The sequence below is a fragment of the Puma concolor genome, chromosome C1, assembly GCF_028749965.1.
Source record: "Puma concolor isolate L17-30 chromosome C1, mPumCon1.1.hap2, whole genome shotgun sequence".
Taxonomy (NCBI): Eukaryota; Metazoa; Chordata; class Mammalia; order Carnivora; family Felidae; genus Puma; species Puma concolor.
Window position 1 is genome coordinate 37,352,868 of NC_141674.1, and position 23,984 is coordinate 37,376,851.

The 23,984-nt window shown below is 38.9% G+C and overlaps 1 protein-coding gene across 1 annotated transcript in view; it reads left to right on the plus strand.

Annotated features, from left to right (window-relative positions):
* Positions 1–19,718, plus strand: part of LOC112872103 (cytochrome P450 4X1-like) — a 31,368-nt gene extending 11,650 nt beyond the window's left edge. The window contains exons 4-12 of the mRNA XM_025935248.2: positions 177–304; positions 2,256–2,383; positions 2,467–2,621; positions 9,531–9,637; positions 10,219–10,409; positions 13,608–13,741; positions 15,037–15,101; positions 17,372–17,454; positions 18,272–19,718. Of these exons, the coding sequence (XP_025791033.1) occupies positions 177–304; positions 2,256–2,383; positions 2,467–2,621; positions 9,531–9,637; positions 10,219–10,409; positions 13,608–13,741; positions 15,037–15,101; positions 17,372–17,454; positions 18,272–18,440 (1,160 nt within the window). The 3' untranslated portion in view covers positions 18,441–19,718. The remainder of the gene's footprint in view (positions 1–176; positions 305–2,255; positions 2,384–2,466; positions 2,622–9,530; positions 9,638–10,218; positions 10,410–13,607; positions 13,742–15,036; positions 15,102–17,371; positions 17,455–18,271) is intronic.
* The last annotated feature ends 4,266 nt before the right edge of the window (positions 19,719–23,984 follow it).

A 23,984-nucleotide genomic window follows, 5' to 3' on the forward strand; every position in this document is an offset into this window, starting at 1 on the left:
CCCAGATTAAGCAACAAATCTCACTTCCATCAAAATATATAAACACTACTCTGATTTCCACTCTATTATGACTACATGTGTGTCATGCTCACTCCCTGATGTCTCTGTTCCTCACCTCTCCTTCCTCATCTCATCTAATAAAATGGCATGAGGTTTTGTCCCCTTTCTTTCTCAAGGAAAAGGACTAGTGAGTCTAGAAGGACCCAAATGGTTCCAGCACCGTCACCTACTAACTCCTGGGTTCAATTTTAACATCTTGAAATCATATGTTGAGGTGATGGCCCATTCAGTGAACACAATGCTGGTAAGTGAAGGGACAAAAAGTTCTCTGGTGTGTTGCAGAATATTTCCAACAGGGAATGAATTAGACATGTGTGATGGGTAGTAAAATTCAAAGGGGGATGGCTCTTAGAAATTAACCAGTGTACATTTACCAACTGAGCAATAGGTATCCATGTAAGCCTTTGCTATCACTCTTTGTTTGGGTGACAAAAAATGATGAAGTTCTGGTCATCTAACTCAGGTATATTTTGAGACCCTATGGCAGTAAACCAAGTACCAAGTAGTGAGATTCAGATGGTCAGTGCTGTAACTGACAGGTGAGGAAATGAGGAATAACTATAGTAGCTTCAGATTCAGAGGAGACTCATTTTTACCAGCAAATATGAGCCGGACTTGCTTATGTGGATAATACAGATGAGTGAATTCTAGGCAGAGTGAGTTAGCAGAAGCAAAGGTATGGAAGTTAGAGCGAATTTGCCTGATGGTCACAAAGAACCTAGCAAAAGATAAATGTCTACGTTAAAGCCACAGGGTGTGAGTTTCCTCTTGTAGATAGTAGTGGATCATTTGGAGCTGACTTGTGCCTTTTCAAAGGGGCAGGAGGATGTTGGCAGAGGAATATTCCTAAGGGTGGTCCTTGATTTATAAATGAGTTCCATTCTAAAACTCCACTGGTTTGTGGTATATTTTTAATTTTTAAATTGTGATTGTTTAAAAATGAGACAAGTAATTCATTAATACAAGTTTCATGATAAACACTTCAAACTCCACCAATGAAGCCAAAGTTTCCCTCCACTTTCATTTGCAAACCCATCCCTTTGCCCAGGAGAGAACCACTGTTACCAACCAATTGGCTGAGTTCTCACAGAAGTGGATTTAACCTGAGTTAAGGTGAAAATACCCATGGCCCACTCTTGGCAGAAAGCTTCACGTACAGGCTGGAGAGAGAAGGAGCAGTCTCCTTCCATTCTGGTGCCATGCTGCTTTGTACACAATGACAAATTAGCCAGTGGTGGTACTGAGTTTATCTCTGTTTCAGTAAACCACTTGTGTCTTCCTCGTTTCTCAGCCCCACCTGAGCCTGAGACTCCACTCATAGCTTTCCCCTCTGCTGAACTGTGCCCTAGTGCTTCCAGCTTGAGCTTCCCCTTCGCTGCCATTTCTCCTAAATTTACTTTTTTTACACAGTAAAACTTACATTATTCAAGATGAAAGCAATTGAATAAACAATGGACATTGGGATAAAAGCTTTAAAAAAAATATCTGCCTCCAAATGTGTACCAGCCCCTACCTATGGCATTAGGTGCTCAATAGGTTGATCTGACTTTAAACATTTAGATTTCTTTGTGTTTAACACAAAGAATGCTTATCATGACATATTCATTTTCAACAGGGAACATTTCATGTAGTGTGAGCAGGTCACCTGGAGGGGAGAAGTAAATTGGGCACAAACAGCGCTTGGCAGGGGGTCAGCTGGAAGCTGCTCCTACCCATGGCTTCTCTCTGTCCCCCACTTCTGAATTGAAAAGGCTTCTTACAATGTTCCAAGTTTATTTTAAGTGTGGCTAAGGTGGTTGGCAGTAGTGATGGGGTAGGGTGTCTAGCAATTTGGGGGCTGAAGATGGAGGAAGCCCTGGGGAGACCCCTTGTAATTAGAGGTCTTGTATCAGAGATTGTCTGTTTTACTGGAACTCTGATCTGTTGTAAAGCAGAGTTATGGTAGTGACTGAAAGGCCAAAAATACTTAACTCAGCCATTTACAAGATACCCGGCTTGCTCCGTGCTCTTTCTCACTCAGCTAGGTGCGGCTTTCCCTTCCTCATGCCAAGTAAGCACTTGGCTTATTTACATATACAACCTATGGCTCCTCCTAGGTCTGGATTGTCTACCTTACAGCCTAAGGGCAGGGTCAGGGAGGAGCTTTCAGGTAAAGGCAGTTTGATGATGCTGTTGGTCTTGACCTCCTGTGCCAGGGTAAGTGGGAGAAGATCTGTGGCCCCCAGGACACAATTGTGGAGGTCTTTGAGCATATCACCTTGATGACCCTGGACATACTTATGAAGTGTGTTTTGAGCCAGGAGACCAACTGCCAGACAAGCAGGTCAGTGACAGAAAAGCAAAAAGACACTTGTTCGTCATTATCTAAGTCATGCATTGACATATTGTCCCCACTTTCTCTTCTAGCACCCATGATCTTTATGTTAAAGCGACATTTGAAGCCAGCAAAATCATCTTTCACCGCTTATACAATTTCTTACATCACCTTGACATAATTTTCAAATTCAGCCCTCAGGGCCACCGCTTACAGGAAATGGTCAAAATTCTACATCAATACACAGGTATTGCTTGTATTTGGATTGCCTAAGTCCATACACCGTCATCATTGTACTGTGCCTGTCTAGAAGAATAGGCCTCGGTGTGAAAAAAAAAAAAAAAAATTCTTGTTCTTAACAGAGCTTTTATATGGACAGTGCTCCTTTAGAAGAGTGTGCTAGATCCATAGTAGTAGTTCTCTACTACTTCAGAAGTTTTCTATGTATTATATCATGTTTATTATTATTTCCAATTGTTGGGGTGCCTGGGTGGCTCAGTTGGTTAAGCATCCGACTTCAGCTCAGGTCCTGATCTCATGGTTTGTGAGTTCGAGCCCCACATCGGGCTCTGTGCTAATGGCTCAGAACCTGGAGCCTGCTTCAGATTCTGTGTCTCCTTCTCTCTCTGCCCCTCCCCCAACTTGTTCTCTGTCTCTCTCTGTCTCTAAAAATAAATTAAAAAAATATTTCCAATTGTTATTAATACAAATATAACAAGGGTCATTTAATATCTCAAAGCACACAAGGGCATATGGCTTTTTACACAGTGTTTGCAGTAGTTGCGAAGGAATAACAACAAACTAAAAACATTCATGCAACATGGGAATGAATATGAGAACAGAGAGCACACAGACACGCATTCAAAAGGAGGGGGGTCGGGGAGTTGTTCAGTAGGTAGAAAGTTTCAGTTACACAAAATGAACAAGTTCTAGAGATCTGCCTACAGTTAACAGTGCTGTACTGGGCATGTAAAAACTTGTTAAGTGGGTAGATCTCCGGTTAAGTGTTCTTACCACAATAAAAAAATAAAAGAAGCTCAGTTCAAAAATAGTTTTGGCAAAACATAAACATAAAAGTTGAAATAGATTAAGCTCTTTAAGCAATTCAACATTACTTTTCATCAACACCCGAATAGAGAATATTTATAAAGCAGTTAATGAATCCTTCCTCAGCTATGACTTCAGGCAAGTTACTCACTGCTTTGTCTCAATGTCAGCTGTAAAAGCGCTTGGGAAAGTGCCTGGTACAAGTGCCTGGTACTAAATAAATGTTAATCATAAAATACAGTTACTTTAGCAAATATATTTGCCTCAAGGAAATTTGCAAGACACACCCACACAGGCACAGGCGCAGTCAGGCACCCATAAACACACATGAATGTAGTGTATAAGGAGGACAGTCAGAAGCAGGTTAGGTTAACGATTTAAGATACAGATGGGCATTATGCAAATTATGGAAAGAGCCTAAATGTCCGTCAACTGATGAATGGATAAAGAAATTGTGGTTTATATACACAATGGAGTACTACAGGGCAATGAGAAAGAACGAAATATGGCCCTTTGTAGCAACGTGGATGGAACTGGAGAGTGTGATGCTAAGTGAAATAAGCCATACAGAGAAAGACAGATACCATATGTTTTCACTCTTATGTGGATCCTGAGAAACTTAACAGAAACCCATGGGGGAAAGGAAGGAAAAAAAAAAGAGGTCAGAGTGGGAGAGAGCCAAAGCATAAGAGACTGAAAAACTGAGAGCAAACTGAGGGTTGATGGGGGGGTTGGAGGGAGGGGAGGGTGGGTGATGGGTACTGAGGAGGGTACCTTTTGGGATGAGCACTGGGTGTTGTATGGAAACCAATTTGACAATAAATTTCATATATTGGAAAAAAAAAAAGATGGGCATTTATAGCAGTAGTTCCAAACCGGTTCACATCATGGCCCACACAGAAAATGCTAATATTTGTATGGCTCACTAGAGTGAATCTGGGGCGTCTACAAAGGGTTATTGAAAGAACTCTTTACTATTTCTTTATATTACATAATTATGATGAGAAAACAAAATGCAAATATTAGGGAAAAATAAATGCTAAATTTATTCAAAATAAAACCTTTTCAAAAATTTTATATTTATTTAGTCAAATTTACCAATATTATTTGTTCCTTTTTATTTTTTATTATTTTTTAAAATGTATTTTCAAGTTAGTTAACATACAGTATAGTCTTAGCTTCAGGATTAGAACCCAGTGATTCATCTCTTACATATGACACCCACTGCTCATCCCAAAAAGTGCCCTTCTTAATGCCTATCACCCATTTAACCCAGCCCCCCCACCCCCCTCTAGCAATCCTCAGTTTGTTCTCTGTATTTAAGAGTCTCTTATGGTTTGCCTTCCTCCTCGTTTTTATCTTATTTTTTCCTTCCCTTCCTCTATGTTCATCTGTTGAATTTCTCAAATTCCACATATGAGTAAATCTTATGGCGTCTGTCTTATTTTGCTTAGCACAACACCCTTCAGTTCCATCCATGCTGTTGCAAATGGCATGATTTCATTTCTTTTTCATTACCAAGTAATATTCTATTGTATATATACCACATCTTCTTTATCCATTTATCAGTTAATGGACGTTTGAGCTCTTTCCATAATTTGGCTGTTGTTGATAGCACTGCTATAAGCATTGGGGTGCATGTGCCCCTTTAAATCAGCATTTTTGTAACCTTTGCAGAAATTCCTAGTAGTGCGATTGCTGGGTCATAGAGTAGAGTAATTCTATTTTTAATTTTTTGAGGAAACTCCATACTGTTTTCCAGAGTGGCTGTACCAGTTTGCATTCCCACCAACAATGCAAAAGGGTTCCTCTTTCTCCACATCCCCACCAACATCTGTTGTTTCCTGTGTTGTTAATTTTAGCCATCTGACCAGTGTAAGGTGGTATTTCATTATGGTTTAGATTTGTGTTTGAGTGATGTTGAGCATCTTTTGATGTGTCTGTTTCCCACATGGATGTCTTCTTTGGAAAAGTGTCTGTTTATGTCTTCTGTCCATTTCTCCACTGGATTATTTGTCATTTGGGTGTTGAGTTTGGTAAGTTCTTTATAGATTTTGGATATTAATGCTTTATCCATTGGAAAAAACCCAAAGCTGGAGGCATCACAATCCCAGACTTTAACCTGTATTACAAAGCTGTAATCATCAAGATAGTATGGTATTGGTGCAAAAACACATAGATCAATGGAATAGAATAGAGAACCTAGAAATGGACCCACAACTATATAGCCAGCTAATCTTTGACAAAGCAGGAAAGAGTATCTAATGGAATAAAGACAGTCTCTTTAGCAATTTGTGCTAGGAGAACTGGACAGCAACATGCAGAAGAGTGAACCTGGACCACTTCCTTACATCATACACAAAAATATATTCAAAATGAATGAAAGACCTAAATGTGAGACAGGAAACCATCAAAATTCTACGAGAGAAAACAGGTAATGACCTCTTTGACCTAGGCCGCAGCAACTTCTTACTTAACATGTCTCCAGAGGCAAGGGAAATAAAAGCAAAAATAAACCATTGGTGCCTTGTCAAGATAAAAAGCTTCTGCACAGCAAAGGGAACAATCAACAAAACTAAAAGGCAACTGACAGAATAGGAGAAGATATTTGCAGATGATATATCAATTATTTTTATTACATCTGGATTTTAAGTAGTAGACAGTAGCCATCCCCTATTCTAGGGTATTTCAACCCTTGCTCTAATGACATTTTGGTTTGGATAAGTCTTTGTTATGTGGGGAGGTGTCCTGTGCATTGTAGGATGTTTAGTTCCATCCCTGACATCTATCCACTCAATGCCAGTAGGACTCTGACAGTTGTGGCAACTGAAAATGTCTACACATATTGATGAATGTCCCCTGGGGTCAAAATTATCTCCATCTGAGAACCACTGCCCTATACCCAAATTGTAGAGACATTCATCCATGTTTTTCTTCTAGTGCTTGTGTGGTTTTGTTCTTGCAGTTAGATCTCTGATTCATTTAGGGTTTATTCTTATGCATGGTGCAAAGTGTTGACCTAACTTTTCCAAATGGTTATCCAGTTGTCTCATCACCATTTATTAAAAAGGTGGTATATCTATGCAATGGTATGTTACTCAGCCATAAAAAAGAATGCGATCTTGCCATTTGCAACAACATGGAATGACCTAGAGGGTATTATATTATGCTAAGTGAAATAAGTCAGATAGAGAAAGACAAATACCATTCAATCTCACTCATATTTTTTCATTTAAGAAACAAAATGAAGAAAGAAAAAAGAAACAAACAAAAACAAATTGGTGGTGCAGAGGGCAGGTGGGTAGGGGGATGAGTGAAATAAAGAGGATTAAGAGTATACTTAACATGATGAACATAGAGTAATATATAGAATTGTTGAATCATTACACTGTACACCTGAAACGAATATAATGCTGTATGTTAATTATACTTCAATTAAAAATTTAATTTAATTTAATTTAAAAGTTCCTCTGTTCCAGTAATTGAGATAACCATTTTTATATACTAAATTGACATATGTACTTGAACCTATTTCTGGACTTTCTTTTCTGTTCCATTCATCTGTCTATTTATTCATGTACTGGAATCACACTGATTCTTTTAAAGAGATTTTGTAGTATTTTTTTTTAATTAACAAACTATTTTTAGACAGTTTTAAGTATACAGAAAAATTAAGTAGAAAGTGTAGACAGTTCCCATATACTTTCTCACCTCCACCTTCTTACGCAGTTTCTCCTCATCACATCTTGCTTTAGTGAGGTACATTTGTTACAATTGAGCCAATATTGACACATTATTAACTAAAGTCCATAGTTTACTTTAGGATTCATTATTTATATTGTACACTCTATGGGTTTTGACACATGTGTTATGATATGTATCCCCCTCTATTCCTAGTTTCCTGAGGGATTTTTTTTCTTAATTGTGAATGGGTGTTAGATTGTGTTAGATCTTTTTTCTGTGTCTTTTAATATGGCCATATGATTTTTCTTCTTTAACTTATTGATGCGATAGATTACATTAATTGATTTTTTGATGTTGAACCAGATTTGCATATCTGGAATAAATCCTACTTGGTAATGGTGTATAATTCCTTTTGTGCATTGTTGGATTCTTTTTGCTAATATTTTATTGAGGATTTTAGCATTGATTTCATGAGAGATATTTGGTTTGTGGTTGTCCTTTCTTGTAATGTCTTTGTCTGGTTTGGGTATTAGGATAATGTCTGGCCTCATAAAATAGATTAGGGAATATTCCCTCTGCTATTTTCTGGAATATATTGTAAAGAATTGATGTGATTTCTTTCTCAAATGTTTGAAAGAATAAACCACTGAAATCATCTAGACCTGTTTTTGGAAGGTCATTATTATTGATTTAATTTATTTAATATATATAGGTCTATTCAGATGATCTGTTTCTCTGGATGAATGTTGATAGGCCATGTCTTTCAAGAATTTGGTCCATTTCACCTAGGTTATCAGATTTATGGGCATATATTTGTTCATAATATTCCTTTATTATCTTTTTAATGCTCATAGAATCAATAGTGATGTTCCCTTTTTATTCCTGATATTAGTAATTTTTATCTTCTCTGTTTTTTTCTTAATTAACCTGGCTAGAGATTTATCAATTTTACAGATCTTTTCAAAGAATCAACTTTTGGGTTCATTGATTTTTTTTTCCCTTGGTTTCTTATTTTCAATTTCACTGCTTTCTGCTCTAATTTTTATTATTTCACTTCTTCCACTATGGATTTAATGGGTTCTCTTTACAGTTTCCTGAGGTCAAAGATTAGATTAGGATTTTAGATTTTTCTTCTTTTCTAATATATCCACTCAATGCTACAAATTTCCCTCTAAGTATTGCTTTCACTGTGTTCCACAAATTTTATTAGCTGTATTTTTAATTTTCATTTAGTTCAAAATATTTTTAAAATTTCCCTTGAGATTTCTTTGGCCCATGTGTTATTTAGAAAAGTGTGGTTTACTCTCCAACTATTTTGGAGTTTTCAAACTATCTTTCTGTTATTGATTTCTATTCCATTGTGGTCTGAGAGCATACTTTGTATGATTTATGTTCTTTTAAAGTTTGTGCTTTATGGCCCAAATGTGGTCTATTTTAGTGAATGTTCTCTGTGAGCTTGAAAAGGAGGTGTATTCTGCTGTTGTTGGATGATGTATTCTATAGGGGTCAAATAGATCCAGTTGATTGATGATATTGTTCAGTTCAACTACATCCTTGCTGGTTTTCTGCCTGCTGGATCTGTCCATTACTGACAGGGAAGTGTTGAAGTCTCCAACTATAAGAGTAGATTCATCTATTTCTCCTTGGAGTCCTGTTGTTTTTTGCCTTATATGTTTTGACACTCTGTTGTTAGGTGCATTCACACAAAAGATTGTTTTATTATTGGAGAATTGACCCCCTTATCATTATATAATACCATTTTAATCCCTATTAATTTTTTCCCTACTAATTTTACTTGCTTGGAAATCTGTTCTGCTGAAATTAATATAGTTACTCCAACTTTCTCTTTGTTAGTTAGCATGGCATATCTTTCTCTACTCCTTTGCTTTTAATCTATACATATCTTTATGTATTTAAAGTGGGTTTCTTGTAGATGACATATAGCTTGGGTTTTTTTCATCCATTCAGAAGTCTCTGTCTTTTAGTTGTTGTATTTATACCATCGATGCTTAATGTGATTATTGATATATTTGGATTAATAGCGACCATATTTGTTACTTCTTACTGTTCATTGCCTTTTTTTGTCTTTCACTCTTTTTCTGCTTTCTCTGGTTTTAATTGAGCATTTTATATGATTCCATTTTTCTCCTCTCTTAGCATATAAATTATACCTGTTTTTACCTTTTTTTAGATGTTGCCCATGAGTTTGTTTTATATATATATATATACATATATATATATATATATATACATATATATGTATATATATATATACATATATATGTATATATATATGTACACATATATACATATATATGTTGTTATATATGTGTGTGTGTGTATATATATATATATATGTGTGTGTGTGTGTATATATATATATTTGCTATCACTTTGGTAATAAGAAATTGTTATTCTATCCCAGAAAAGATAATCCAGGATAGAAAAAAATTGCTCAAGAATGAGAAGAAGTATGGTAACACTCAGAAGCGGAAGTACCAGGATTTTCTGGATATTATCCTTTCTGCCCAGGTAAGTCTCAAATGTCTGAGGCTGCTCATATAGTTAATTGTGTGGGTAGCTGGATGATTGAGGAGGAGGATAGACAAAAGCAACATTGATCAACTAAATTTAACAACACTTTTGATGGTTGGCTCCATACAGTTTGAGATCAAGACAGAAATCTATAATTCTGTCACTAGAAGGAATTAGGTAAGGCCAAATTTTTTACTAATTTGACAGGTTTTGGTGATTACTGCAAAGATACATGATAGTTTAGGGAAACATGGGGAAAGAGTCACAGCGTAAGCTGGTAAAATGATGATGATGAGGTGCTGGGAAGTCTGAATAAATCTGGTAGGATGATTGGAAGAACTCTTTGCAAAGTCTGCTTTCCTTGTCTAACATTGGTTCTCCTTTATGCTCTGGTCAAAGTATGGCCTCTATTATGTATTTGATGAACTAAATTAAAATTGAAACTCTCATTTGAAACTCTAATTTATTTCCCTAAAACCATTATCTTGATTGGGGCTCCAAAGATCTGTAAATTGACATTGCATAAAAATTTCTCTATTTTACCCGTTGCATAAAAACAGTTCTGTTTTACCTTTCAGGCTGAAAATGACAACAACTTCTCAGATACTGACCTACAGTCCGAGGTGAACACATTCATGTTGGCAGGGCAAGACACCATGGCAGGGGGCATTTCCTGGCTCCTCTACCACCTGGCTCTGAACCCGGAGCACCAGGAGAGATGTCGGGAGGAGATCAGAGGCATCCTGGGGGACGGGTCTTCTATCACCTGGTAAGATCTGCATTCCTAAACATTTCATCCTGGTTCCCCTCCTTGGGTTTTGCTTTATTTTTACCTGTGGTATCTTGGTGACTGTTGTTGCTTTAAGATATGTGCCTGTAGAAACAGAATAAGCATGCTACTATTCTGCTCTTTTTCTAAAGGAACCAAAATTATCCCTTTATCTTCTGCTAAAGAAGTTCACTCATCCACAACTTATCTGTTTTGTTGTTTTTCTAATCAGTGGTGTGTAATGTCTCATTTCTTTCTTTCACCTAGGTTCCAGTGCACTGAAAATGGGGCTTGATCCCTAGACTTGCATTTAGAGCTTAAATGGTAGGGCTTAAGTGGGGTTCCTCTTCCGATACCTGAGTGCATATCCATATCATTTCAGCCTCATTGTAGTCATTGTCTCCCATTTCTTTGTTCACTCCTCAGGACTGGCTTTGGACTTTGAACATAGTACCAAATGATACACACTTTAGTTGAGTCTGCGGATTATGGACTTACGACATTTTAAATACTGAGGTACTTAAAAAATGTCCAAGGTTTGATTGGGCTCACACCTGGTACAGGAGACAGACCTCCATACAAATAATTGCCATATAACCTGGTAAGGGTAGCGAGAGAGAGAGATGTGCGGGTTACTACAGAGACTTAGAAGACAGGCACCTAACCTGGTATAGGGGACTCCAGAGGACTTCCTGGGAGATCTGACATGCTAGCTGCCTCTTTTAGGATGGGTAGGAATCAGCCAGGTAGAAAACTTCAACACCGTTGTGCAAGACTTTGAGCTTATCTTGCTGTTAATGATGCCCATGTTATGGATTTGCCCCTCAGACATAATCTCTGATAGAAAAACAAACACATGTCTCCAATATAAACCACATTCTTTACCCTAGTTAGATATTTCACTTATCCTTGTTTTGCTGGTCAAAGGGACAGAAAGATAGAAATACTAAGGGCCACCTGACCTCATGACTACGGGGAAAACACCGTATTTCAAATGCAAGGGACAGCTCAGAACATTTGTAAGGGACAATTTGAATTTATATAGATGTAGTAGAGGTCTTACTTTTTATAAGGAAATAATATTTCCTACCATAAATTAAAGGTTTAATTTGTATAGCACAAAATATAGTATTGATTAATCATTTTTTACTCATGCATTAACATTAATCAGATAACCTGTTTAGGGTGGATATATATGTATATATATATCCAACCCAAATATTCACCTTCCTTATTCTTGTTTGGCCTATGTGAAATGTGAAAACAGTAAAGAAATTTTTGCCAGGTGAGAAGAAAAAGTCCAAAGGATCTGTTAACTTTCATTTTAATGAGAGAAATGAAAATAATTTTATAAACAATAAGATATGTTTTTATTCCATAGTATGACCTTATACTTACATTTAGTGAAATTTTTCCATAGCATTTTGGAAATTCATAGTTCTTTTAGACAGATAGTAAAACCACACTGCAAAGAGCAATTTCCAAAAAAGCTGGGAAGTTATTCAATGTCTCCATTTGGCTCCTCATCAGCCATTTCTGCATTGGGTTAAAATTCCTCTCTTCTTCTTGCACCAGGGCTAAGATGGATATCATTGTGTTTCTTAAATATGCAAAGTGCCAGACTAAGCAGAATTACTCTTTTTATTCTGGGCTTGAGGAGGAAAGAGTTCAAAAGTAAAATTTCACGGGGCACCTGGGTGGCTCAGTCGGTTGGGCATCCGACTTCGGGCCAGGTCATAATCTCATGGTTTTGTGGCTTCGAGCCCCACTTCAGGCTCTGTGCTGACAGCTCAGAGCCTGGAGCCTGCTTTGAATTCTGTGTCCCCCTCTCTCTCTGCCCCTTCCTTACTCACACTCTGTCTCTCTCTGTCTCTCAAAAATAAGTAAACATTGAAAAAACTTTTAACAAAAAAATTAAAATTTCACACCACCGAATGGCCAAAGCCTGCATTGAAAATAAGTAATCAGAAAAGCAAACAGAAATACAATAAAACAAATAGACTGAATATATGCAGTCATTTTATGACTAGCTGACTATCTAGGATGCAAGTAAAAAACTTTATTCTTCTCCCTCTGATACTTGTATAGGGCAAGTTCTTTTCATCTCCAGAGTGAAATCTTACCCGGATCTCAGAGAGTTCCCATCCATTTAATTCACAAGAGCAGTCTCATTCAGTAATTAAGCTGTCTGGTCCAGTGGAATAATACAAAGTGTAAATTTGCATCCACTGGGACCATCTCCCTCCATCCCAGATCAGCATTTCTTTGGGTCTGGAAGCCAGTGGTGACTGAGGGGGTTGTGGTTGACTTCTTACTGACTAGTTCCTCCCCTACCCAGTAGCTGCTGCTTCTGGCCTTTCCATAACTGGTCCCAGGAGGAAGTGAGGATAAGGAGAAAGGGGTGGTAATATGGTGATCTTGCCCTCTAAGCTTAGTAGCTAATCAGTGCTTCCTTTTATTCTCAGTGGGTGCATCTCTGGGTTTTTTGGAGATTCCCTCACTGTAGCTTTGCCATGGTGATTCATGGGGCAAGGAAATTCTTGTCCTCAGAGCTCCTTTCAAGCTGGTTCTAGAGCTCTCCCTCTTGCCAGTTCATTGGCCCATAGAACACAATGGACCACTCCTAACTTGTCCCTGTTGCCCTCCCCTCACTCCCTTGCCTGTTCTGAGTCACAGCCTTTCCTATCAGCCCTGTTTCCCAAACTCCAGGGAGCACATTTCAGGTCATCTCAGTGACCCCAGAGGGCTTCTTTGCCTAACATGGTTTGGGGGCACTCCTCCATTCTCCACAGTACTCTGGCATTCCAACAATTCTCCTTAAAGGTTTTTTTTTTTTTTTTTTCCTATCAAAACTCTTCAGCCTCTTCTTTTTAGTCCTTAGTCATTCCTTACACATTCTTGAGCTAAGTGTTGCAAAACTGGTTTCAGAAACTCCCCTAGCAAATCCTTTACTGGTAGATTAGCATCTTGCTTTATCATGAAGATATCTGGCACTTTTTTGGTCCCTCTTTCTCTGGAACCTCAGCTGATCCTGAGGCAGAAAGAGTCTCAACATTCTGTTACATAAACCAACTGCAAAATAACTTTGACCTAGAGATGGTATTTACCAAGAATAAACACCAAAGAGGAAAAGAACATCAATATTTATAAACTGGATATGGAGTCTGAGTTCCCTACCCTCCTTCCTTGTCCTCACAGGGACCAGCTGGGTGAGATGTCATACACTACAATGTGCATCAAGGAGTCACTCCGACTGGCCCCTCCAGTCCCATCCATTTCCAGAGAGCTCAGCAAGCCCATTACCTTCCCAGATGGACGCTCCTTGCCTGCAGGTCTTTGTATTCTTTTTCTAAGCAGTTCTTAGAGACCATGGGATCCTGGGTGACAAAGTGACAATGACAAAGACTGGCTTGTTTCTCAACTGTTAGAGTCAAAATACAATCGTAAGGACGTCTACCTTAGGGTTGGGTGCCTATTAAGAATTCAGTGGGAAATTCCTTGATCAAATGTGGCTTCCAGACTTTCTCAAAGGTATATAACCATTTGAAGCAAAGCTCTGTGCCCAGAACCTGGATTACCAGAATCCCAACCCAGGGTTTCTTTCATTGGAGGACATCATTCCTAAGATTATCCTTATTTGGCTTAGTTTGAGACCCAGGTGAGACTTCGTGGGAAATGAGCATCATCATCTTTATCTAGATGACCCCGTGGGTCTTTGGCTTCATCATCATAATAATGTCACTCTTGTAAGTGTACAGCACTTAATAGTTTACATAGAGCCTTCAAACACATTATCTCATTTTTCCCCTTGGAAATGATCTTAGCAGACATTTATATGGTGCTTCTCAGTTTACAAAGCACTTTCAAATACTTTTGGTGTAGCCAAAAACCCACCAGAGACCCCAAAGTGCAGATGAGCAGAACTAAAACTCACACAGAGTCCCAACGCCTGGAGCCCTGTGCTCTTCAGAGCACAGGTTTCCAAGCATGGCAGGTGAGAGGCAGAGGGGTGTCATGTGAGACACCCTTCACTTATCTGCTTCAGTGTTCTGTGAATTCTTGCCCTTAGATACAAGCTGATAAGACTGCTTGTAGCAAACACCAACAGCCTGTCACTTACTGTGACTTTGTGGACAGATCCAGAATTAATTTACCAGAATTTTTATGGTAATCAAATAATCCTCAAAATCTCTCTCCCCTGTGTTTTTTTTTAAGCCCCAAACCACATGGATATTTGCTAAAATTTCCTCCCTTCCACTTATGAACAGAACTAGCAGAAACTTGTCACTGGACCTGCATGATGGAATTGTGATTCTGTTCTTTTCTACCCAAACTGTCTCTGGTGGGTGCTGTATAGTCCACTAACAGATATCATTTTGACATGATACCAATAGCTCCTTAAGATAGAAGCATGTATTAAATAAGTCATTGCTTTGAAATCTAAGGTGTCACCCAGGCCTCATCTTCCCATGGGTCCTTGACTGCTGGCATCAGCTACAGTGCACAGAACTCTGCCAAGAGCTAGCTCTTTCCCTTCAAGAAGAAAAGTCTTATTGAAGAATGGTGTAACAGTAGCCCACAACTTGCTGTATCTTCTGCAATCTTTTTTATTTCTTTCTTTTCACAGGAATAACCGTGGTTCTCAGTATTTGGGGCCTTCATCATAACCCTGCCATCTGGGAAAACCCAAAGGTACGGCTGTCTTGCACATAAATCATTCAAAGAACTAATGCTGTGTAGCTCACTTTTTGTTAGCTATGCATGGAAGTGGCAAATGACTCAAGGCAAACAAACTAAACTTAAAGACCGAAAATGTTCAACCTTTCCCCCAAAGGAAAGCTATCTGTCCCCTTCCCCTATTCCTACTTTATGTTCGCTTTGCATGAACATATGGATATAATGCCACACAATCTGTTTGAAATTGCCCACAGTCTATACCACAGCTGTTTACTTAGCAAGCTCTATCAAGAACTCACCTAGATGCCTGCAGGAGTATAGACTACTCATGCAGTCATGCAGGCAACTCAGACTCTTTTTGCCTGGATGTAACAATCAGGATTCTGGCAGAAACCCAATGGCACACTCAACTTGGGCACTTGGAGGAGAGTTTTATAAAGCAACTATTTACAAAAGTATGGGTAGGCTTTAGAAAAACAGAATGGAGCAAATAACTGCTGAAGTGCTTACCACGTCTGGGCCAGGCAGGAAAGAGGGTTACAAAGCCTGGAGAGAGATTACTGTGCTGGGAAGTGTCCTGGGCAGGAGTTGGACCTTCAGTGGAGTGTGCAGCCAGCCAGAGGCAGCCTGGTAGGGTGGGGCCCAGGGAATAAATAACCCAAAAGCTCTCTCTGCCCACCCTCCAGATCGCCAATCAATGTCTTTTATCAGCCAACCTCAAAAGAAACCATGTGGGTCAGCTTCTTGGAGCCCAGAGCAGGGCAGGAAAGGGAGGAGAGACTGCACGCAGAGGCAAAAAGAAGACATATAGCTTACCTGAGCGCTTGATTCAACATTCTTAAACTCTCAACACTCACAACACCTACAGATACTTTCACATAAGTGGCTAGGATTTAAGATCTCTTATGTGTAATGGGAGGTGGACTACATGTCTCAGTAATCATTGATCACATAAGCACTTTGGCTTGACTTCTAAGTGGGCGCATTCTTTTTTTTTATGTTCCAATCAATTTTATTTGAGTGTAGTTGACATACAATGTTACATTAGTTTCAGGTGCACAACTTAGTGACTTGACAAGTTTATACATTATGCTGTGTTCCCCACAAGTGTAGCTACCATCTGTCCCATTACATCGCTATTACAGTATTATTGAACATGTTCCTTATGCTATGTCTTTTATTCCTGTGACTTACTCATTTTGTAACTGGAAGCCTGTATCTCCCCTCTCCTCTTCACCCATTTTGTCCAAACTTCCCCCACAACCATCAGTTTGTTCTCTGTATTTTTGGTCTAATTCTGCTTTTTGTTTGTTTATGCACTTGTTTTTCGTTGTTTTTTTTTTTAGATTCCACCCACGAATGGAATAATATAGTATTTATCTTTCTCAGTCTGACTTATTTTACTTAGCGTACTGCCCTCTAGGTACATCCATGTTGTCTCAGATGGCATGATCTCATCCTTTTTATGGCCATGTAATATTCCATCCCATCCACCACATCCTCTTTATACATTCATTTGTGGATGGACACTTAGGCTGCTTCCATATCTTAACTATTGTAAATAATGCTGCCATATTGCACATAGCAGGTGCATATATCTTTTCAAATTAGTGTTTTCATTTTCTTTGGGTAAATTAGGTTGGGACATTCTTACTTCCAGAATGAAAATAATATTACACCCTAGTGTTTCTGCTTTCTCCTTATGTGTCTGGGTAGCAGATTTGTCAATGAAGAGGCCAGACAAGGGCTGCACCTCTTGAGTTGCACTGTCCAGTGTGGTAGCTACTAGTCACATGTGGTTACTGGGCATTTGAAATGTAGCTAATGGGAAATGAGATGTGCTGGAAATGTGTACCCAGTGTGTATCACTGGATTTTGAAGACATAGTACAAAAATGTGAAATATTTCCTTAATAATTATTTATATTGAGTACATGTTGGAATGATAATATTTTCTGCAAAATAAATTCTATTGTTAAAATTACTTTCACCTTTTAAAAAAGTGACTACCAGAATGTTTGAAATTACATATGTGGGGGTGCCTAGGTGGCTCAGTCAGTTAAGCGTCTGACTCTTGATCTTGGCTCAGGTCTTGATCTCAGGGTCATGAGTTCGAGCCCTGCATTGGGCTCCATGCTGGGTGTGAAGACTGCTTAAAAAAAGAAGAAGAAAAGAAATTACATATGTAGCTCATTATAGATTTCTGTTGATCAGTGCTAAGCAGTAGCTTAAAAAATGTGCTAATGGTGTTTTGGGGATGGTGGTGAGGTTGCCTTGTCATTTCAGGTCTTTGACCCCTCACGATTCTCTCAGGAAAATTCTGATCAGAGACACCCCCACTCCTTCTTACCATTCTCAGCCGGACCAAGGTGAGGACAATTTGAAGTTGTTGAAAATGGACAGAAGTGTTTTATTTGGAAACAGCATTCTTCCTTTGGTATCTCAGGTGTATATATTCTTCCATGGAACCCCATCTTCTCACCAGATTATGAGGTAGATATTGGTACCTATTTGAGCCCCTGAAAAGACCAGTTAGTTTCACAAAAGACAAAGCCCTTCTCTATCACATCTTATACAGCCATGCCTCAGAAAGCTCTCCCACAATGCAAACTTGCTCATCAGCCATGCAGCCCACCCCTGACACAGGAGAAACAATTCTTCTTTTTTCTTAATTTCAAATTTATTGAGGTATAGCTGACATGTGAAATTGTAAGATATTTAAAATGTGTATCATGGTGATTTGATATCTGTACAGATCATGAAAGGACTCTTCCCCATCTAGTTATTACCACATCCTCCATCTCACAAATTTATCTCTTTGTGTGTGTGTGTGTGTGTGTGCACGCGCACGCGCACGTGAGGACATTTAAATTCTGCTTTATTAGCAAATGTCAATGACACAATACTCTGTTACCCACTATAGTCACCCAGTTTGACATTTATATCCTCACAGGAGAAACAATTCTATAAGCAATTCCAAGTGCCACCTTGTTTAGGGCAGGCATCACATTGCAGCCTCCCGTTTCACATTCTTACAGGGAACAATAGATATTCAAAAGTTTCTGTGGCATATGGTGTGTAAATGCAGCTTTACTGTGACTATCAGATTCATTATGCTAGCATCTTATGCAAGAGTCAGAAAAAACTACCATTTCTTCAAGTATCTCTTTCCCTCTGTGTCTGCAGGAACTGTATCGGGCAGCAGTTTGCCATGATTGAGTTAAAGGTGGCCATTGCCTTGATCCTGCTCCGCTTCAAGGTGTCTCCAGATCCCACCAGACCTCTTGTCTTCTTGCCCCAGATTGTCCTCAAACCCAAGAATGGGGTCTACTTGCACCTGAAGAAACTCCCCTAATGTTACAGCCTAGGGTACAACAATTATATATATATATATATATATATATATATATATATATATATATGTGTGTGTGTGTGTGTATAATTTTGAAGTTAAATTACAGGGCCACCTGGGTGCTCAGTCAGTTGAGCATCCAACTCTTGATTTTGTCTCAGGGCTTGATCTCACCATTTATGAGTTTGAGTCCCGGGTCGGGCTCCACTTCCATGCTAACAGTGTGGAGCTTCTTCCTCTCTCTCTCTCTCTCTCTCTCTCTCTCTCTCTCTGCCTCTCTCTCTCTCTCTCTGTCTCTCTCAAAATAAATAAACATTTAAAAAAATAAAGTTAAATTACAGCTAATGGGCCAAAAAATGGTAAAGAATCAAGGTACAGTGGGAGGGTTAGGGGTAGGTGTGATGGGGGTCTCTGTATAACTGCACATTATCCAAAGGTGCACAGGTGATACCCTGTGTCACTTAGATCTGTTTCGGTATGATTTGGGGAGATTTTCCAATCATTACTGTTTGATTCTGTCTTCTATTAATGCTGTATACCAAGAATTTTGCTAAGTGACTTCCATATGTTTTCTGCTTTTTAGAAATAGTTTTTGGAATTGCACAAGTAATAAGTGAATAAATGTTCACAGTAAAAGATTTCCAACACTAGAAAAGCATGTAAAGTAAAAAGTAAAAATCCCACTTCACATACGCTACACGTCTCTGCCCTGACCCACGCCCTGACACATCTCCTACGCGTTTTCCTAAAAACAGAATAGTTTGGTGTGCATTCTTTCAGAGTTTTTCCTATACATTTCATGTATGTATGTATACATTTCACACATATGTAAGTATGCATTCTTATAGATGGAATCATATCCATATTATTCTTGTTTTTTTCACTTAATAAAAAATACATCTTATTCCTAATCAATGGATTCATAATATTTTATAACATGGATATACTATAACTTATTGAACTATTTTCTTATTATTGGATTTTTACACTATTTGTAGTTTTAAAAACATGCTTATTGGCCATTTGTGATTATCTTTGTTTTGTTGTCTGTGATTCATACATCATCTATGCTTATTTTCCAATGGAGTTGTTTGTCTTTTTCTTACTGATTCGTATGAGTTCTTTAATATTGTGGATAATAGCCCTTGATTGTAACTTTTCTTTATAACTTTCCCCATTCTTGCATTTTTATAGGAATACATTTATGGTGTCTTTTATCATACAGAAATTCAAAATTTTCATGAATTAAGATAAATAAACTTTTCTTTTTGGTTTCTGGGATTTGAATCTTAGATAAGAAAACCTTCATTTGGAATATTATCAAGATAGTCTACAGAGAATGACAGATACCATATGTGGTTTTCATTCTAATGTAGATCCTGAGAAACTTAACAGAAGACCATGGGGGAGGGGGAGGGAAAGGAAAAAAAAAGTTAGGGAGGGAGGCAAACCATAAGAGACTCTTAAAAACTGAGAACAAACTGAGGGTTGATGGGGGGAAGGAGGGAGGGGAAAGTGGGTGATGGGCACTGAGGAGGGCACCTTTTGGGATGAGCACTGGGTGTTGTATGGAAACCAATTTGACAATAAGTTTCATATTTAAAAAAAAATTTTTTAATAAATTAATATTAATAATTTTTTAAAAGATAGTCTACAGATTTCCCTGGTGGTAACAATGCTTGTGAAACCTGAGCAGGAATTTTTAATAATTTCCAAATAATAACCATAATAATAATAATTTCCAGATTCATCGCTCATTTGATGTTTATGTGTCCACTGCATGTCAGATATTATGATAAGCATTCAGTGAATGCACAGTTATGATCCCTGCCCTCATGGAACTTGTATCCTTTTTTAAATTTTTTAAAATTTATTTTGAGAGAGAAAGAGAGAATGAGCAGGGAGGGACAGAGAGCGTAGGGGACAGAGGATCTGAAGCAGGCTTTGTGCCCACAACAGAGAGCCTAATGTGGGACTCAAACTCATGAACCATGAGGTTATGACCTGAGCTGAAATCAGACACTCGACCTACTGAGCCAGGTAGGAGATTGTTTCCTAAAGTGCAAGTTGGGTAACAAATCATTATGAATTTCACTAAGTGCCATGAAGGAAATAAGTGAGCCGAGCAAGACAGTAATGAAGGGGCACTTACTTTAGATTGGGTTGTTTAGAAAGCCCTCCTTAAGAAAGGGACATATAAATTGAGGCCTCAGAGGGGTGGAAACTGCTTCTGCCCTTTCTCAGATGTCCCCCAGCAGCAAAATTATGGGCAATGAACTGGACAATTTAGCCCTGAAACACTTCCAGTCACAAAATGAATAAATCATGGGAAGAAAAGGCAGAGTATAGGGAATATAGTAAATGATACTGTAATACTGTTGTATGGTGGCAGGTGGTAGCTACACTTGTGGGGAGCATAGCATAGCAAAACATATAGAGAAGTTGGATCACTATGTTGTACACCTGAAACTAATGTAACATTGTGTGTCAACTATACTAAAAAAAAAATGTTTTTAATAGCCCTGAAACAAACAGTAGAAGTATATTGTCCTCGCCAAGTGAAAGCAAACTGACTTTGACTATCCGGACGGATAAGAAATGAAAATAAAGTACTGGTCACATCCAATAACAGCTCACTACAACAGAAGTATGCCCAAATAGAGGAGCTTAAACAAGATAAAAATTCCTTTTTCTCTCACATGAAATTGAGGAAATAGGTGGTCCAGAAATAGTAGGGTAGTTCGCTGTACAAGGTCACCAGGTATCCAGGCTCTGTGTATCTTGTTCTCCATCTTCAACACATGGTTTTCAATAAATGACCTAAGATGGCTGCTAGCTCCTGCCACCACACCTGCCTTCAAGTGGGAGGAGGTAAAAGGGAATGGGAAGGCAGTCACCTTTCCTCTTTAAGATATTAGCTGGAGGGGCACCTGGGTGGCTCAGTCAGTTAAGCGTCCAGCTCTTGGTTTCGGCTCAGGTCATGATCTCACAGTTTGTGGGTTCGAGCCCTGCGTTGGTCTCCATGCTGACAGTGTGGAGCCTGCCTGGGATTCTCTCTCTCTCTCCCTCTCTGTCTCTCTGTTCCTCCCCTGATCATGGTCTCTCTCTCTCTATCTCTCTCTCTCTATGTCAAAATAAATAAATAAACCTAAAAGAAAAAAAGATATTAGCTGGAAGTTGTACTTATCACTCTGTTCACGGCTCTGCCAAAAACCCAGTCCCTCCCAAAGCTGAAAGGGAAACTGGAAAATGTGGTCTTTAGCTGGCAACCACATACTCAGCTAAATCTTCTATTTCTGTGAGATTGGAGAAAGGATGCAGAAAGAACACCAAGCCACAAACAGCCTATCATTTAAGCACGGACTGGAGCAAATCCTTGAAAATAGGAACAATATCAAGGATAGTGCTGACCATGAAGGTGTCATAGCATTTAGGGTTTAGTTATCAAGAGCCAGCACTCAGCGGGCCATACAGGTAAATGTATAAACACTCAGTCCCAAGCCAGGAATGGATGGGGTGGGCAAGCATCCTGAAGAAGTCACAGAGGCCTGGAAAAAATACTCGGATTCTCTCTTCTTGTCCCCTCAACTGAAAGACAGCACACACACAAAAACATATGCTCAGTTTCTTCAACACTTATATTAAAGTCTACAAAGGATAATACACTCAACAGAGTTGTAAGTAATATCAAGTATCATGTTTTTATTCTTTACCTTTTGTGACTCATTGGCCTTTTTACAAATCTAAATAAAATTGTGGATCTTCTCCAGAAATATGTATGTACTTCAAGCACCAACAGAGTTTGTGATTTCAAGACATTGGTGGACTCCTTGAGCCCAGGCCTGGACCCAGTTGATAGCCCTTCCTCTATCTTCACATCCTTAAGAACCTTATCAGATGGCTGTATCTAGTAATGGAGGCACCCATTAGTTCAGGAAGCAAGTCACTTCATCCCTAGGCAGCTATTACTGTTTCAGGATTTTGAACAAAAACCTTCCTTCTTGTAACTTTCACCCATTGATACAGCTCATAATTTCTTTATCAATATGTAGTTTTCAGAGGCCTTTTACCACCATTACATAATTAGATCTTTATCCCCCCCCCCCCATTGTGATGTACACATGTGTTATTATCATATTCATTTTCCCAATGAAGAAAAGGAAGTCCAGCAAGATCAGGTAACATACCCAATGTCTCTTGGTCACTGAATAGCAGACCTAGAACTCTGGAGCCTTGGCAATTCTTTAGGTATTTAGAGATAGTTCTCATGACTTTCCAAGCCCTCATGTGTTTCAGCTCTATAGTTTTAGCAAATCAGATGTGGGCTTGCACTAGCATCCACCGCCATGAAGTCAAGATGCATAGAACTGATAGTATTCATGGCAATCATCCTGGAACTTTCTTCTGTACCTACTCTAATCTGGCACCCATTTAGGCTCTGGCATCCTCTGTTTTCTCTCTCATTTACAATTCCACTTCTGCTATTTTGATTTGACATTTGCATTTTGGATTATCTCTCCAACTCCTGACTCTCCTTTTCTTCTCAAAGAGGAGGCTTGAACTACACTTTCCCTCAGGTCTCATTAACCATTCAATGACCCAGCTAGGTGCTGGCTAGTGCTTCAAGCAGGCCCATCTTATCCCCCCATGAATGAGGATTCAGACCTCTAACTCTGTCTACTTTTCTTCACGCAACATCATCCTCATATCCAACACTTTCCTGGTTTGTCTCTTCTTAACTCAAACTAGTTTGACTACATCCTTCTTAAAGCATGATGCCCGTACATGAACAAAATAATCCAAGATGTTATAAGTTTCTTTCTCCTGACATCCAAGACTGCCTCACGTGGGGACACCAGTGATATTTGGTGAAACCAGAATGCATGTTTAGTCAACACTCCAGGAACCAGAGTCTTCTTGAGAACAACTGTAAAAGCTGAAGAAAAGGGTCCACAGCTCTCTGGAGAGCCTGCAAAAATTGAGGCCTCACCACTGTAAATCCATTTAGAATAAAATGTGAGTATCTCCCCTGAATGGATCAGTACAGCTTCCCTGGCAATCTCTAAAATATACAACAAGAACACTGATCTCTTCCTTCTCCCCACAACAACCCATTGTTGTATGAACTACTTTGCTAGCCACCCATAAAGGCCTCCATCCCTAAAGAATGCTCTCAGATGCACTTTCTAGGCTAGAAACAGGCTGTGCTGAACCACCCACACTCCCTTTCTTTTTCTCACCTGAGACTAGTGACATTTGTTTATGGAATACAGAGCTATAGCTGCCTAACTAAATCTAACTATGGATTGGCCCCAGCTGTAGCCTTCATAACTCTGGATACCCTACTACATGGTAGATACCCAAGACGTATTTGTTTAACGAATGAATGAATTCATGGATAGATGAATGAACAAATGAACTATGACCACAAGGTGATCTCTCTCCCCGGCCATCATACTGACTGGCTAGCCAACGAAAGTTATTTATGTTCTGGGAAAATAAATGTTGCAGCTCTGATTCAATTATGCCATCAGCCTCAGCCGCAGT